Source organism: Colius striatus, chromosome 1 (genome assembly GCF_028858725.1).
Source record: "Colius striatus isolate bColStr4 chromosome 1, bColStr4.1.hap1, whole genome shotgun sequence".
NCBI classification, from domain to species: domain Eukaryota; kingdom Metazoa; phylum Chordata; class Aves; order Coliiformes; family Coliidae; genus Colius; species Colius striatus.
Genome location: NC_084759.1, coordinates 147,331,600 through 147,348,949, shown reverse-complemented (window position 1 = coordinate 147,348,949; position 17,350 = coordinate 147,331,600). Strand labels below are relative to the sequence as shown.

The 17,350-nt window shown below is 49.3% G+C and overlaps 1 protein-coding gene across 2 annotated transcripts in view; it reads left to right on the top strand.

The window, feature by feature from the left end:
* Positions 1 to 8,798: 8,798 nt before the first annotated feature.
* The window catches only part of HIPK2 (homeodomain interacting protein kinase 2), a 132,360-nt gene continuing 123,808 nt past the window's right edge, over positions 8,799 to 17,350 (top strand). For both annotated transcript variants that reach the window (XM_062011144.1, XM_062011136.1), the window contains exon 1: positions 8,799 to 9,050. In XM_062011144.1, the coding sequence (XP_061867128.1) occupies positions 9,032 to 9,050 (19 nt within the window). In that variant the 5' untranslated portion in view covers positions 8,799 to 9,031. The remainder of the gene's footprint in view (positions 9,051 to 17,350) is intronic.

Sequence of the window (17,350 nt, the reverse complement as noted above, 5' to 3'; positions counted from 1 at the left end):
GAGGATAGGCAATGTCCACAAATAAAAAGATAAAATTACTGAGAGGAGGACCTGGGAGTGCCAGAGTCCCTTGGAAGAGAAGCGGGATTGTTCTTTGCTCAGCTACCAGGTGGATAAGTCAATGGAGTTAAGCTGACCTCAGTCGCTAGGCTTTCCTTCTTCCCCACTTCAGCAGACTTGGCCTTTAGTCTGCAGCATCCGCCTGCACCCCTAACTGGGAAACATTATTAAAATGGCATTAAATATTAAGAGAGACAACACAGCATCTCTCACAGTGAGGGAGCTCCTGACACAGCAATGCTTTTCCTAATAAACTGCCTTGACAAACAGTTTACTTATATTCTTATTTCAATTAGACGAACTGCTCTGCAGTGGTGAGGATGAGTGCATCTGGGTGTTATTTTGAGAAGCAGTAAATATTTGTTTGTCTCTCCCAGCGTGGAAGTGGGTGGGTGGCAGGGTCTCAAGGCAAGACCTCATCAGCACAATTTTTAAAGCCATAGTTACAAGATGCATCTAACCAGCAAGACACAGCACTGTTGAGTGAATCCATCGCCAATAGCTTAGCTATTAATATTGGCACAGTATTAACAGTGATAGACATCACGGCCAGGTTTGGCTCTTATAGATAGCTAGGCTAGAAAAGGAGATGACTGCCATCAAATAGTCACGTAAGTGTAAATAGTACAGGGGTTTCCCATCTCTGGCCAAGAGACTCCCGCCAAGCTCAGGATTGTGTCGTGGCAGGCATTGCATGTACTAAACGTACTCCTTGGCCCACAGGACCTAAATGCACAAAGTCTCTGAGCAGATCAGTGGTCAAGTCATGGGCTCAGATCTCCAGACTCCTGGCTGAGTGAGGGAGCAGAGCAAAGGCACGAGAAGGACTTCTGGAAGGTACTGGGAAATTTAATCTAAGCAAAGAAAATCTCCATCTCTGCTTTCTTGGAAACTTTGCCTGCAATTTCAAGTATTTTCTGTTGACAACATGAAAGTCGTTGAAGTAAACACACATGCTTGTCTTTGAAGCACTGCTAGTCTTCTGACCATTTTGGGGAAGAGGAATAAAAATGTTTAAGACAGAAAAAACAGTTGCTTTCCAGAAAATCCCATGAGTCTCTCGGCAGCACACAAGTTGGAAGCCACGAGGTTCCTGTCAGCACATCCATACTTATGCCTGAAGTATGGAAGATCAGTTTTGGCAAAGCACCACAGAAACTTTTATTACTTTAAAGTCACTGAGTTTGTCTTACAAAGCCTGACCACAATTTTACCTCAGTCTGTATAATTTTTTTCCCCTATCATAATTTCCATTATAATGAAATAATTAACATTACTCTCCTGATACCTATCAGAAAAGGCTGTTTCAGAGGCTGAAGTGTAGAAGGAAGTCCCTTTCCTTGCTGCTAAAGCCATGTCTCAGATTAAATGTAGCTGTTCTGCACTGATGAGGCCATACTGTGGGTCTTTTTAAGATGGAGAGCAGAGAATGAGATAAATAAAGCTGAGCAGTGAGGTGAGGTACATGAGTGGGTCAGGCAGGCATTGCCCAATGGGAATTTGGCTTGTAACTCAGACGGTAAATAACTCTATGGAGTCTATAATGACAGAGGGCCTTACCTAATGCCTCATCAAAAAGACAACATACTTTGCATAACACAATCCTCTACAGCACTTTATACAGTGCTGTAATCACAGCCTACCTCATATGTTACTTTTTTTCCTTTTAATCTGAAATAGTTTCCTCCTTTCCCTTTGACCAGTGTTCAGGGATGGATTTAAAATGAGCTTTAAATCTAAAAATCCACATGCAGAAGCACAAGGTTCAGAGTGCAAGATGATGTCTGTGTGCACTTATGCATCCCTACAGTAATGATTCAGAGTCTGAAGCAGCTGATTTAAAAGGCTGGGCCAAATTGTTCTTCTGAGTGGCTGTATTTAGAGATGTCTATCTGTCCTTGGGCATCATAGCATCACTGGTACCAGTAGAGCTGTGCTGGCTGGTTGCAGCTGAGGCTTTACCCATGGGGACTTGCTGACGCCACTGGCCACCAAAAAGGCTGAGTTTATGCTGGTGGAGACTCTCTCCCTTGAGAATGGTGAGGGTAAGAGTGTGTGAGATGGCATTTAGGGGATGTACTGGTGGCTTCAACAAAAGAAGCTGAGGAATTACAAAGTGAACTTTGAAAAAATTCTTCTTTAAAAATTGGGAAAATATTGAGGGGGGGGGGAAAGTGGAAATAACTTTGCTACATCCTGAGTTACTTTCAGCAGGATATAAGGACTCCATTTAATCTTTGTTGTGTAGGATGAGTGAGATTTTTTCCCTTGCTTTAAGAGTGTTTCTTAACACAGCATCACCAGTGGAATAACAACAAACCCTGCATCACAAATGTGCTCAGGAGCTAGGTACCGATGTGCCCTTTCCCATTGCCGTGGAGGTAGGAGGGTTTCCAGCAAGCTCTGGGAAGCCAGAGTCTCCCAGGAATTTCTGAGCATGGAAAATGCATGACTAGGGGCTGTTGGTGATTTTCACCAGGAGAACGTTCTTCAGTGAATCTTTCCTCCTTCCAGCCAAGGACAAACCTCTGACACTAGCCCACATTATTGTTTGAAGACAAATTGAAATCTTGTATTTCTGACATAGTTTTATTTTTAATTTCCACACTGCAAATGTCAGGGGAAAAAATATCCCAAAAATTATACTTCAGAAAAGACTATAATTACTTCCAATTAAATCATGGCTCTCGTTGTTTGAAAGACTTGACCACAGCTAGAATTTCATTATCTGATAAGCACTCTTTTTTTAATATATTTCAAAGTTTCTTTTTTAATAATGAGAAAAGGATCCAAGACTCTAACAACAATACCTGAGCAAACTGCAAAAGTTCGATGATGGGAAATTGTGTTTAACCCCTCAAATGGAGAGGGCACATCATTTTCAGGGCATTTATTTCAGCGATACTCCTGATGGGAAAGCAAGGTTCAGAAATGTGATCAGATGTAGTGGTAGGCATGGATGAGGTGACCCAGATCTCTGCCTTCCCTGGGACACTAATCAAACTGTGCACTTTCATTGCACCATCCATAGTACCTAAAGCGTTTTACCAACATCTGTCCTGTTTCTCACTGCCACACTCCTGCCTATATTGGGGTACATCTGTTGAAGCCACCGAAGTTTTATTAGCATCACTTGGTTTCACAGCGGGAGTTAAGTCTGATCTCTCTGTATGTCTGCACCATAAGTCCAGTTGTTCTCCCCAAAAAGAGACATTTGCATTGCATGAGCTGCACTGAGGATGCCACTGATGTTCAAACTGAGTAAAAATATCTGTGTCCATATAGAGTTCCACTTGCTGGTGCATGGGATAATTTTGCTGCAGGTTTTTGTGATCTTATTTTGAACTTTAGCTATGACAGAGCCATCAGTCCCTGACGTCACTCAAGTATGCAGAGTATTTTCCACATGCATTTGAAGATAAGGGCCTTTACTGAGAACATTAAAGAATAAGCAGTCTTGGTCCCAGTCCAGTACACTAACTGTTTTCTGATGTGCTTAGGAGCCAATCTGTATTGTTTGTCATGACGATGAGGAAGACACGGGCTGGGGGGAAGAGGCAGGTGGGCTTCTGCAAAACATCTCCCTGCAAAAAGGGTTGCATGTGGAGGAGTGGGTGGTACTGAAGGGTGCTGAATCTTAGCAACAGCACAGTAGCTAGGTGGAAATTCAGTTAACACTGTAGCCCTTTTCCCGTAGTATCCCAAACAGTGGTAAGCTTAAGTGTTTCAGCAGTGACCCAATATTCCACTCACAAAGGACAGGATTTTCTCCAAGTGATGCCACACAGGTGGCCTATAGCTAGTTTTTGCTAAAGATTAGCAGAGGTGCAAGGCTAGTAATGGGCATGCCATAGCAGGCTGCCTGGGCACCCACAACTTGCACAGAGAGCAGACATTCCTGATATCCATGGAAAAAAACACCTTTCCAAATATTCCAATTCACAGTGGCTAAGCTCTGAGCTGATCATATTAGGAGGAAAGAAATTTAAAATTGCAATTGACTCACCAGTAAAAATATGTGAGTGTACTCAGTGAAGAAAGTTGATTCCCTCAGCACTTAAGTAATAATTTTGGTTTTAATTAAACTGTCCATTCTCACACTGATTTACATTTAAAAAGAAAACATCTACCTGTGTTTCACTGGGGAACCTTGCCCTGGCATTTACAAAAATATTTTGCTTTGCTTAACACAAAAGATTTGGGGCCTGATTCTTGTTAACAACATTCTGCCTTCCAGCTCCTCATGAAGGTAAAAAGGTATTAAATATTGTCACTAAAGGGAACGTGCTCACCCTATGTACTTACAGCCTTTCTTTTATGGTTTTCTTTTTTTTTGGTTGTTGTTGTTTGTTTTTAAACATATCTTAGAGTCTTTTACTAGCACAGTTTTTGGGCTCAATCTTTCTGAAGAAAATGCAGTAGATGGACAATATGCTGAGAAAGCTGGAAGTCACAAACATGCTTAGTTTGTTTTGAGATGAAGGAAAAAAATGTACCTCAGCAGCAGGCACTTCCAGCATTACTCCTGATCTGGTGTGCTGCTGTTATAGCTGGGGCCAGGCAGAGATGGCAGACAAGAGGCTGTGATGCCACCACAACATTTCTGGGTCTGAGAGACCAACGGGCACCTCATGTCCGTTTGTGCAATCCTCCTAAAGTGTGAATGATGCCCATCAACTATCTTTTAAAACTCACCTGCCTTCTTTCTTGCACCTTGATCTCCAAAATTTGCATTAATTTACAGGAGAAAATAAAAGAAACTCCAAACTCTCATTATTTCCTGCAAGAAACTTCTGCTACTCCCACTGCAGTTGAGTATAGGCTTGGGCAGTTACTGGGACATGACAGTCAAACACCATGTGCCTTTCTGGAGAAGTGAATGACATGCCTGAGACCACTAAGATTTGTGTATATGGGGCAGAAATAGAAACAAGCACCCCTGAATACCAGCCCAACACTGTAAAAAGGCCATCCTTCCTTTCCCTGGCTTAGCCTCTGCCATCATCATCAGGGACCCATGGTGGATGTAGCTGAGGATAATGCTGCCTTGTTGGTACACAACACCCCCTGACAAGGCTGAGCATGCTGTGTACTTGTATGCAGAGTATGGGTGTGTTTATGGTAGACTCAAATATGCAAATGGAGAAATGAAAAATCATAAGATGAAAAGTTAAAATGTGCTTCAGTGCGGGTTCATCATCGCCTCCTAAATGAAGGGGCCAAAGAGAAGAAATAGTCTATTGAGATGGGGAAGTCTTTCTTAGTGACACATCCTGTGGTCTCAGGCACACATGGAGCAGACCACAATCTCTCTCTCGTACAGTGAGATCGGCAAGCCCTAGGGCTGCTGTGGCCACACTGCCAGTGCCTGGCTCCCAATGGGAACACTCACTCCATGGCGGGCGGGAGGGGAGCTAGGTGACAAAGTGTGTAGCATCCTTGCATGGATATTCACTTTTGGGAAGAACAGAAGAAAGGTGGTATGCCAAGAGACAGACCACTTCCTGTCTGCATCTCTGTCTGTGTAGAGCGGTGGGAAAGTGGAGCAAGGGGTTGTACTCCCCAGCTCCAAGCCACATGCCCCCAGTCCCCTCTGACAGGGAGACCTCTGTGTGAGTCAAGGAAGAAGGCTGCACACAGCAGGGCAAACCCCTGTGCCCTCTGTGTGTCCACACACCACAAGCTTCCTCCATGTACCAGGTTTCAGCAGACAATCTCGGCCTGAGGTCAGGATGTGCTGGGGCTGGGTTTTGTTTACCAAATGTGCTGTGATCTCATTTGGTGGCAGTATTTTTAAAATATATAAGACCAAAACAGTCCTAGATGGTGAAAATAACCCCATTACTTTTCCTATCTTTGGATGCAGTATCAGCAGATGAGAATCTGTAATGTTCTTAGCATTACTGAACCTGAAAGGCAATCACAAATTGTCATCCTAGGCCAGCCAAGTAGTCCATCAAGTTCATCACCTTGCCCCTAAAAGAGGCAGAATAACCTGTGCTTTGAAGCCAGGCAGCTTTAGCATTTGTATAGGTATTTCATGCACAGGTTAGGCTGCTTCTTCGTCCCTCTGTGTGCTCCACCCACCAGTCACGGGGCCAGGAGGCACCACTTCAATGCCCAGGCCACGCAGCAAGTCCTTCTGACCCCTTTGCTGACCCCTTCTTCTTTTCTTCTGCCAAAAGGGGTGATGACTGAGTTTGGTTTACATTTTAAGCTCTTGTGTCATTGATGCAGAATTAACACAGACGCAAGGGCTCAAGGGATAGCTCAGGGTGAAACAGAGAGGGAGAAGAAGCCATCGGTATAGTCCCACAGAGCAGAGGGCTGGTACCCATGTCCCCATTTCAAAGCAAGGAAAGCAAGGGGGATGTGGCTAACCTGGAATGACACCACAGCAAAATGCAATGACAAGAAGTGAAGCCAGTTTCTTTGTCTGCCTCTTTGTCCACTCTGGTTTTGTCCTCTGCTCTTCTCCAATACTCTTCCACATCTCCGTGGCTTTGAGACAGGGCTCCATGGCTGCTGGTCTGATCAAGGGCAAGAGGGCAGGCTGGGATCACAGGCATCAGTAGCCTCAGAAAGCAGATAACATTTTCCATCATAAGAGAAGAGCAGGGTTGAGGAACTACAATGTGTTTTGGGAAAATGTGAAGTTATTGATCCAGTGCCTAGAACCGAACACTGAGGGTCATCGTGGCTAAATAAAAGAGGAGTAAGAAGCAAGTTCAAATACTATCCCTGCTGCCATCCAGCTCTGGCCTGGACTTGCCCAGCAGTTCAGCTGGATGCAGTTCCATTTATTTCCAAGATTTGGTGATGGTTGGTCTTGAGATCACTCTCAAAATGAAGCAGGGATGAGACAGCAGCAGGTTTTGCTCCCTCTGCTGTACACAGTCCTCCAGTGCCGTTCCAATCAACTTTGCTCCCTCAACCACCTCCACCTGCCCTGCATGCCACTCCCCAACACATTTAACACGTATCCTCAGCTTCAGGTTGTAAACAGAATGCTAATAGACTGTGAGACAGTCCTCCTGTTATTTCAGGCATTTTTCGGGAGGGGGAGTGGTGGTGGGAGGAGGCGAACACTGATGGTACCTGGGCCCACAGGAGCATGGGGACCACCTCTTCCATAGTACAGACATGGCCATCCTGCTCCATCAGATGGTCAACACAGGTTGCTCCCTGACCTGCTTTTATCTGTTAGTGTAGGCATCTTCTGAGCATCTCAAGACAGGGGCAGGCTGGTAGGAGTGCTTGACTCTCACTGAAATCCCCAAATAAAAGTTACCTCTTGCTTCCTGCTCCTTGAGATATCAACAGGAGCGGACAGGTGTTGAGCCCTTCTGCGAATGCATCCTGTGGTGGGAGAGGTCTGGGCTGGCACCAGCAGCAACAAGAGGCAGCGTTTTTGGGAACCAGCTGGAGCAGCAGGCACAAAGAGGGCATATCTTCACTGGTCTGGTCCCAGACTGCTTGTCTGTAAGGAGCTCCAGGTAGGCGGATGCAGATAGGAGTTAATTCCGTATCACAGCCTGAAGTTTCGTTTCCACGTTTGTCAGAGACTTTGCATGAGTCTCAGCTTCCTCACCTGTGTAATGGGTACCTGGTGGCTGACCTTCCTTTGCAAAGCTCCTGTCAGGCAAAGGGGACTCTGGATAAATGTATCTCCACGTAAAGCTTTCCTGTGTGCACCGACAAAAATGATGCCGGTCAGGTTGGTGTTGCTACAGCAAGAGCTCAACCAGAGAGATGGATCTTTGGGAAAAAAAAAAAGGGGGGGGGGGGGGAGGTACGGGGGAAGGAGCAGTGGCTGTCAATCCGAGTAAGTAAACATTTCTTTGATGTGGTTCCTATTTCTTAAAAAACAAAAAACACGACCAGAATCCTAAAAGCAACAACGTATGTTTATTTTAAAGGCATCCGCTAAATATTTACACTGCAAGCAAACTAAATGAAAATTTAAAAAAAAGATAAATTGAAACTTTTGTCAGTGAACCAGATTGTGAAATGCCTTGAGGGAAAAGAAGATTTATTTGGGGAGAGGGGGAGAGGTAGGAATTTTCCATGCTATTGTAAAACATGAGCTCAAATTATATGATCCCCACAGCCAGTGAATTGCAAAGCTTCAATCAGCTGCCTCTTTTATTTTTTTTTCCTTCCTCTCTTTTCTATAAAGAGGAGGGGGGGAAGACAGAAGTGTTTCACCAACTTCTGTTGACTGTTCCTTTTTTCTCCTGATTGAAATGTGTTGTTAAACAAGATCCCACATAATCTCAGCAGAGGGTTTCTCTCGCTCGCTCCCTCTCCTTCTGGGAAGCCACGATCAGTGCCATCGGCGCTTGATTATTTGCAAACTCCCTTCGCTTTTTTTTTTTTCCTCTCCCCCCACCCCCCCTCCTTTTTTTTTTTTCCTCCTCTCCATCTCGGTCTCCGTCTCCCTCTCTCTCCCTCCGTTTCTTCTCTCCCTTTCTCTCACCCCCAGTGCAACTTTTGCAGGCGCCCCGGCACACGCAGCCATGCCGCGCTGAGAGCGGGGGCACCGCGCCAGCCCCCCTCCTTCCCTCCCTCTCTCCCTCCCTCCCTCCTTTCCTCCCTCCCTCTCTCCTTCCTTCCCTCCCTCCCTCCCTCCCTCCCCAGAGCCGCCGTCCCGAGCCGGGGGGGCCCCGCCGCCCGCCGCCCCTGCCCGGCCCCGCGCCTCGCCCCGGCCCGGCCCGGCCCGGCCCGGCGCCGCCGCCCCCCGCCCGCTCGGTCGCCCGCCCGCCCCGGCCGCGTCGGAGGGCCGGCAGCGGGGCTGGATGTGCCCGGCTCCCCCCGCGCTGAGGCGGGCAGCGATGCAGAAGGCAGGCGGCAGCTTCGCCTCCGCCGAGAGACACCCGCTCAAGATGGCAGATGTGTGTTGAGTTTGGGGGGCTGCGATCTCGCGTCGTTCGTGGCGGCGTTGCCATGAATAACAGGCGTCCTTGCACCGATGGCCCCCATGTACGAAGGTAAGCCCTGGCACGGCACGGTCCGCCCTGCCGCCACCCCTCGCCCCTCTGCCGGGGGGAGGCGGGGGGAGAAGGAGCCGGGGGTCCCCGGCCGCGGTTTGCCGTCCCTCCGGCGTTGTTGCGGAGAGGCTGGTGGCGGCGGGGCACCCCCACTCTGCCCGGTGGGGAGCGGGGCGAGGCGCGGATCGTCCCCGGCCCCGTACCACTCCCGCACCAGCCGTCCCTGGCCCAGCGGTCCCGGGCGTTTGGGCCCCGGCAGGAGGCGGTGGGTGAAGTCCGTGCCGGTGCCGAGCAGAACAATGAGGTGGACGGAGCTTGCCCTGCGCCTCCGTGTGTGTGTGTGTGTGTCCCTGTCTGCCTGCCTACCCCTCGCTGCAGTTTTCATTTCCCGAACTGGCCACCCTGTTCCTTGCGCCGATTTCTCAAGAGTTCCCCCCGCCGGGGCTCTTCTTCGGGGCACGGAGACCCGGCGGGCAGCGGCGACGAGGGACGACGAGGCTGCCGGCAGCCGCCTGTCAGCTCCTCCGGCTTCTTCAGCCCAGACCGAGCTACGGCGAGAAGCCCAAGTGCCCCAACTTAGTTTTTTCGGGTTGGGAAAAAAAGGGGGGTGGGGGGCGCGTGTGTGTGTTTGCTCGGTGCGTATTTCAGGAGGGTTGTTAAACCTTGATATGTTTTTTTTGGTTTTTTTTTTTTTTAAATTTAAATCCCCTCACGATGCATTTATCCTTCCCCGTCACCCCTCCCGGCTCCACGCTGGCCTGAGAGCGTTACATAAACCGGAGGGATATCCACCCGGCGGGCGCTTTATCCCGCCCGCGGACCGGTCGGTCCGTGGCGGCGGCGGAGACCCGGGCGCCCAGCGAGGAGTGGGGGGGGGGGCGGGGAGGACACACAGGGACACGGTACTTTTCTCCCTATGGCGAGGACGGTAAAACTTATCTGAGGAGAAAATCGAGTACGGGCTGCAGCACCCTAGAGGAGGGCGCTCGGCGGGCGGTGTAAAGTTACCGGCCCGCCGGGTTATTTCTGGGCAGCCCCAGGCTCACCGGCGGAGCGGAGTTCGGACCCCGCGAGAGGCAGGCAGACAAAGAGGAGCGTTTTCGGCAGCGGAGGGAAGACGGCCGTCCCTCCCCGCCCTCGCCGCTGCCGAGCATCGGAGCCCGGGGGCGGCGGCTCCGCCGCCGGGGGGCGCGGAGGGGACGCGGAGGCGGCGGCGGGGCCCTGCGCGGCGGCGGGCCGGTGCCGGCGGAGGGGCCGCGGCGGGCCCGGGGTGCCGGTCGCGGCCGGCCCGCCGGCGGCGCCCTCTGCCGGCTGCGCTGCGCCGCCGAGCGGCCCCGGGCCCGGGCAGCCCTCCCCCCCGCGCCCCGCGCCCGGGCCGCCACCGGCGCCTCTAACGGCAGCGGGCGGCCGCGGGTCCAGCCGCGGGCAGGGGGAGGCCGCCGCCCCTCTGCCGCGGCGAAGCCTCACAGCCCCGGCACGTACCTGCCCGGCTCCCGCCCGCAGCCCCCCTGCCGGGCCGGGCCTGCCTCCCCCACCTCCCCCGTGCGGCCGCGGGCCACCGGCGGGCCGGTGAGGCCTGCCCGGCATCGCAGCACCCAACGCTGAGCCTGCCGAGCCCCTCCCGAGCGGGCGCCGCTGGCAGCGGGAGTAATGCGGCGATTCCTCTGAAGTTGGCTCCTCGGCGGGCCGCATCCCCCGGGCAGGCGGCGGTGCGGGGCGGTGCGGGTTCCCGCGGCGGGCGGCGGCGCCCGGCGGCCCCACAGTGGCCCCACAGTGGCCCCACAGTGGCCGGGGGCGGAGTGAGGCGCAGGGCCTGCGGTCAGCCCGGCCGCGTTCCCCTTCCCGGCGCGGCGCAGCGCGCTCGGCACGGCCGCTTCCCCGGAGCCGGGCAGGGCAAGGGAGGGGAGGGGAAGGGTGAGGTGGCCTGGGCCGCAGTCGGGGCGGGCAGGGCGCCGGCAGCCTCCCGAGGAGGCGGCATCGGTGCCGCACCGAAGCGTGCGGTGGAAGTTTAGCGGTTCCTCAGAGCATCCTAACTTCAGCGGCGCCCGTGCTCCTGCCTGATTGGAAAAGGGGAGCAGAAGGAAAGAATGCCCTGAAAAGCAACCCATAAAAACCCAAATTCCTTGCAACCGATGCAAAAGTGTCCATGGCCATGCTCTGCAGCACGCCTCAGGCCTTAAAGTAGGTGAATATCACAAATGGCAGGAGCCAGTGGATAGCGTAAAGGCTGATATGGATTGTTTTTATCTGTTTTGTGTTGCAGTATGTTTGTGGGTTAAATTGCTGCTCGATGGCTCCGAGGGAGGCAGAGGAGGGGTTAATGAATGCTTTTCGCCTTCCAGTTGCCATGAGAGGTCCTTAGAATTCCCTGCAATATCACAGTGCATAGATAAAAAAACTTACTTATCGCAAGGGATGTGATTTCCTCCTTCCTAGGAGGCAAGGAGTATGATCCTCCCTTACGAGCCTCACGTTAGGTGCATAAGCAATCTGGTCGGTAGCTCTCCTCTGGAGCATCAGGTACAGTCAGGCCTGTGAGGAGAGCGCAGGAGCCCAAGGCTTAGATCAGTGCCGCGGCAGGCAGTTGCTCCTCTTCTCCCGCCTTTGACTGAGTGAGTGGTCTCCGGTGGCGCACACACGCCCACTGCCACCACTGCAAGGCAGGCGAGGGTAGCTGAAACAGTATCTTCACCACGCGGATTTCAGAACATAGGCTCTTTGACAGAAAAGGTGCCCCGGGAGGAAATGTGACACCTCAGAGGCCTTATGAAATGGTTCCAGTAGAAATTTAAGTAAGTGATAACATAGAGCACATGCACAAAGTCACCCGCGATTCTTGATGTGTAGGTGAGGGCGGTGCAGCCTGTGCTGAGGAGTGGGCTTAAATACTGGTTCTGGGAAACAACAGTGCCTCACCTGATATTAATAGGCAAGGCATGATAAATAAGTGGATATCTGGTGTGAAATCATCTCCCACACATACTGTACAAGAAGAATTTTGCCGCTTGTTTCAAGGAATTCAGAGGTTTTGCTGTTGTCTCCTCCTCTACTGGGCATTTCTCATTTGTTTTCTTCTGGGTATTGCGGAGCTGATCAGTAAAATGAAGGACATAAAAAGCTCTACCAACTAAAACAGAAGTAACACTGCGGCACAATGTTTGACCTGGATTTTAGTTTTGATTGTGAACCGTATGGGAAAATGTGTTGGGCTTCCATGCATGGCATTATCAGGTGTAATCCTGCTCCAGAGTTGGGGCAAACTAATGGCAACTATCCTGCTGAGCACTGGAGATGTGACTTCCTCAAGGGTGGCTGTTACTGGCTTCGGAGGAGGCGAATGTCTTGAGGCAGGCAAGAATCTGGTTCTTTGGACTCTCCTCTAGGTAACATTGCCCTTGCTGGGCAAAGTCATGGTCAATGCATTCATCGTGTGACATTTCCTTCTGTGCAGAGGACAGAGCCAGGCTCTATGGACCAGGGGAGACTCCATTTTTAAGAGGGCTTGTGGCTAGACATCACCAGTGCCTGGGCAGTGTGTAGGTTTCTGCCCTAGGCAGCTGTCTCCAGTGATTTCCTGGGTGCCTACTACCTGGCCTTCTTCAGAATTGGGTAAAAAGAGGTGTTTATATGCCTTAACCTTTTATTTTCTAAACAGCGATTACCTCTGTTTTGGTTTTATTCCTCTTTGCTTTGCTTCTTACTTATTCCTGACAACTTTGTTGCAACTCGCAGCAGTATTTTTAGCAGCCGCGTCTGTAGTTTTCTATGTGGGTGGCTTATGGAATTAATCTGGGTAATATTTGTAAATTGCACCTTGCCACCGGTGCCGCTGCTGGAGCTCAGCGCAGGCAGGGACCTGCCTGCAAGCTGTCCCTGTCACGCCAGGGGCCGGGAAGCCTGCAAATCTGACCCCAGACGTGTCACGGATGAGATCCTGTTTAAAGGCAGGAACAGGCCAGCCCTGTCGGGGTTTGAATGCATCCTCAGATCTCGTTAAAATGCACAAAACTTGCTCGCCGGGGAGGCGGCACCAGTGAGGCGGAGTAAAGGTCTTTACCCCAAAGTTTGTGCGGGAAAATGATAACTCTGAGGCGCTTCCTGTTTATGAATTAATAACCAGGACTTAAGCTAAGTCAATGCTGGGACCAAAAGTGTAAGTTTTTATTAGCTCAGGATATGGCTATAGCCAGGATAACAGGAAGCCCCCTCTAGTTATAATTATTGTTCTTATCATGCTGCCACATCTAGCGATTAAATGGCTTTGAGATGTAATGGATGAAAAATTCTGGTTTATTTTCGGAAGTGGAAAGAACGCTGCCGAGTCAGGGGCTGGGGCGAGCAGGCAAATGACACCCTTGGACAAAGAGTCAAGCAGAGGTGCTCTTCGCAGTTGTCAGCCCTTGGCCTCTGTGCAGCGTGTTCCTTTGCGTGACTGTGAAAGGTAGAAAAAACTGTTTTGGCTTTGGCTGGACACCTCATGTGGCCTGGAAAACGAAGTCAATTTTGTTTTCCTACGCCTTGGTCTCCCCATTTACCCAGTGATTGGTGTTTGCCGCTCCCTTTCACATGGTGCTTTGAAACTGCTGCATGTGGTTTCTTCCAGACTGGATAAGAGCTGGCTATGCACTCTGATCTGTGTAGGTCTTCTGCTGATGTGGGATAACCCAGGAACCTTCTTGATGCGCCCCGTGAGGGTGTTGAACTTAGGTCAGCCTCTGGAAGTTAGGCCATTTATGCAGAGGCAGATAACGTACTTGGGTGACTAAATGAATAAGGCTCGATTTTTAACCGCATCACAGCAATGCGGTGTAAAAGTATGCGGCTATTTGGTCAGGAGGAAAGTTCTGGGAAGTCAAATCGTGGAAGGATTGATGACTTTAGCATGGAGGTAAATCCCTGTCCAGGTTTTGGACCTCACCAAGTGGGTCCCAGGTGATGGTGTTAGGGCAGTCCTGCCAGATGGCAAAGTGAAGAGCAAGTTCAGCCACCTTCTGCTTGGACAGGGCTGTGAGACACTGGTATGAAGCAGATGACACCACTTAGGTTCAGGTAGTGAGGCAACTGGGATAGCACGTACCTTTGAACCAGACTCCTGAGAAAGGGGAGTTTGCAAAGGCACTCAGTAGTGGCCTGACAGCTATTATAGTGTCCCCATCCTTGTTTCTGTAGAGGACAAGTAGGCTGAGACTGGATGTTGTTGAAAGTTCCACCCTTTTCCTCTCAGATCCCAATTTGAGAAGATATTTTAAGGTCTATGCCTAAATTTAAGCTCACAGGGAGTGCCGCTGACTTCATTAGAACTGTTTATGTCTTTAAAGCTGGCCACACACTGAAGTACCTTTCTGACTCATGGCCTCTATAGCTTAATCGGTCCATTTATAAAAATGAGATTGCTTCCTCACCTTTACTAGGAGATCTCTGCCCTCTGAATGTGAAGTATTGTTTATAGGGCTTTGTCTTGCTTTTGGAAGGTTAACTGGTGGATAACAAGGAGTGAGAATTAAATGCTATTTAGAGAAAAGGTTGTTTCTTCAGCTATTTACATGCTGTACCATGGACCTAGGTGTTTAACAGGAGGCTTTCTCCTTAGCAACTATTCCCCTAGCAGTACAGAGCTCAGCTTTTGTTTTGAAAATAAACCCAGGTGATAATTTCACTCCAGATAGGGCGTTTAGCAATTTGTCTGCTTGTTGTGCGGGAAGAGTAAAGGCGCGGTACTGCTTCCACCCATTTACAGCACCAAGAGCGCACATGAATCCTCCTTCATTTGTCCACATCAACAGCTGAAGTCCTTCCTATGGAAACCACGAGTGCACATATTTTGGATTGACATATTTTGAATTCGAGTATCCTTCTGAGTTGGGGAATTTCTATGGTTGAAATCATTCTTCTAAGACTTCCCCATGCAGAGCAGTGGAGCTTCTGTCTCTTTAGGCTGGCAAGGGCATCACCACATCACAAAATACCTTGGAGAGTCCAGAGTCAGGGCTAAAAGAGTTTAGCCAGAGTCATGGCTAAAAAGCCATGCCATCAAAATGTATTTATGGAATGAAAGTAATAGTAAGCTGTAATAGTGTGTGTCTATACTGGGCTGTATATGTTCATGGTGCTACATAAAGAGTGACAGTCTGATCAGGCCACTGATAGAATGATGCCAAGGAACAGAGTCTTTCACTTATTTGCAGGACTGGTACAAAATAGCCACTGGAAGGCAAGTGTCCTTGAGATGTGAACCCTTCAAGCTGTTCCTGGGCTCAATTCTGATTTTGGAGATCATAGTGTAGATCAGCAACTGTCCCTCTGAAACCTGGAGAGCTATGCAGGGGAGAAGCACTGCCTCTGTGTGTCAAGCATTAGCCTGTCTGCATTGTGTTCTGGAGAGAGATGGAATTCTATGCTGGGTAAAGGATGGCAGTTTGCTTCCTTGATTTTCTTCAGTATTTCTCAGTGAATGGGACATTTGCTTGGAGAAGCTGAAGCTTGCTCTTTATTCATGCCTTGTTCTCTGTCCTGCTCACCTTCCAGTGCCGGTACTGACATCTGTGTCTGGAAGGATAAAGTGAGAGCAATTGCTTACAGCTCCTACCCCGAAAAGCAGGAAAGGTCACCCTGCAAGGTGATGGTGTTTACCAGAGATACTTGAGAATCTCAGAAGGGCAACTGTCTTCCCTTTCATTATAACCTTTAATCCTTAAAGGCACTAGCAAGACCTAGAACAATGGTGTTATACAGTAGTACTCTGCAGGCTAACGTCTCTCCTAATTCTAAATGTTGACAGGTTTATTATCTTGGTCTTGGATTATGCTGAAGTGCCAAAGAAACATAGTTCCCACCGAAATCATTGAAATCATAGGAAGCAGGCATAGGAAAGACTTCAAAAAGTTTATCAAAGCGGGATATACTATACCAAATGCATACTTGTCCAGCACATTCCTGAAAATGCTAGCCCAAAATGTTCCCTGTGTATGGAGAGTTCACAGCCTGCCCAGACTGCCTTTGCTGCCTTTAGCTGTCTTTGTCATTGAAAAGACTTTACCTCCTCTTTAACTCTGCTTTGCTTGATGCGATTCCTTGATAATGGGTGTGGAAAAACTATTCTTTCCTCTTTGTCATGACTCTCCTTGGCTTTGTGTTCCTTATGCTAAATCCTATCTCAAATACATCCTGCAACTTTTTATCCTGTGCTCTGTTTTCTGGAGCTCTAACCATCCTCCTAATTCTCAGTGTTCTCTTCAACTGGTTCACCTCTCTCCTGAATGGCCCTGCTAGAGCACAATGCTTTACCTGTGCTGACCAAGCAGAGTAGAAGTATTCCTTCACGTCCCTTACAGGCAGCACTCCTGTTTGGTTTAGCTTTTTCAATGTGACACTGTTCATCTGTGTGTACCTTGTGATGCAGTGTGGCTCCTAGAGCCTGTCCAAGAGATCTGATGCCTCGTGAGCTGTGTTTTGTTCTGCATGTGTAGAGCTAGTCTTTCCTATCTAAGCATATGATTTTCCTCTGTGTCTTGTTTGAAGTTCATCCTGTACCTCTCATTTTGTCAGGACTATTTTGAATTCTAATCTAATCCATCTGATTTTGCAGTCCCTTCCTGCCTGGTGTCACCTGACAACTAAAAACAAAACAAAACAAACCCTACAATCTCTCTTTGTTTACCAAGATCAGTTTTATTTTCCACTGCACAGTCCCAAATAGAAAGCACGGATGAGAATAAATTGTTTCATAAAAAATAGGAACAGAACCTCGCCCCCTAAATATAAAAGAAAAAACCCCCACAAAACACTTGGCATTATTTTCACACCTTCTATTCTCTTGGAAGTATACTTCGAAGTATTCCTAATACCAGTTGTATTTGCTGTAGCAGTGCCAGTGTCAAACAAAAGCAGTACCTTGCTGCGCTAGGCATGACATTGATAAGAAGGAGTAGATAGTTTCCACCCCAAAGGATTTGCATTTTATGTAGATGAAGATGCAGGAGAATGGATTATACATACTGGTTGGGCTCTCGGGGGAGAGGAAATCACGATGTGTGGATTTCCTTAAACATATTTTTACTGGGGTTCATTCAAGGAAGGGAAGAGTGGGCTGGAGGTTGAGAAAAAGTATGGAAATAGGTCAGGAACAAGAGAGAAGAGAATGAGACACAAGTGGGGAAGGAAAATGAGGGCAAGTGACTATAACAGAAGAGAGAGAGGTAATCCCTGAAAAGTACAGGGGCTGAAGGCTGTCACAGCCAAGGCTGCCAGGAACAGAAAGTCGGGTGAATTGCTGTAGATCCCATCTTGGACTGTTTTGGCAA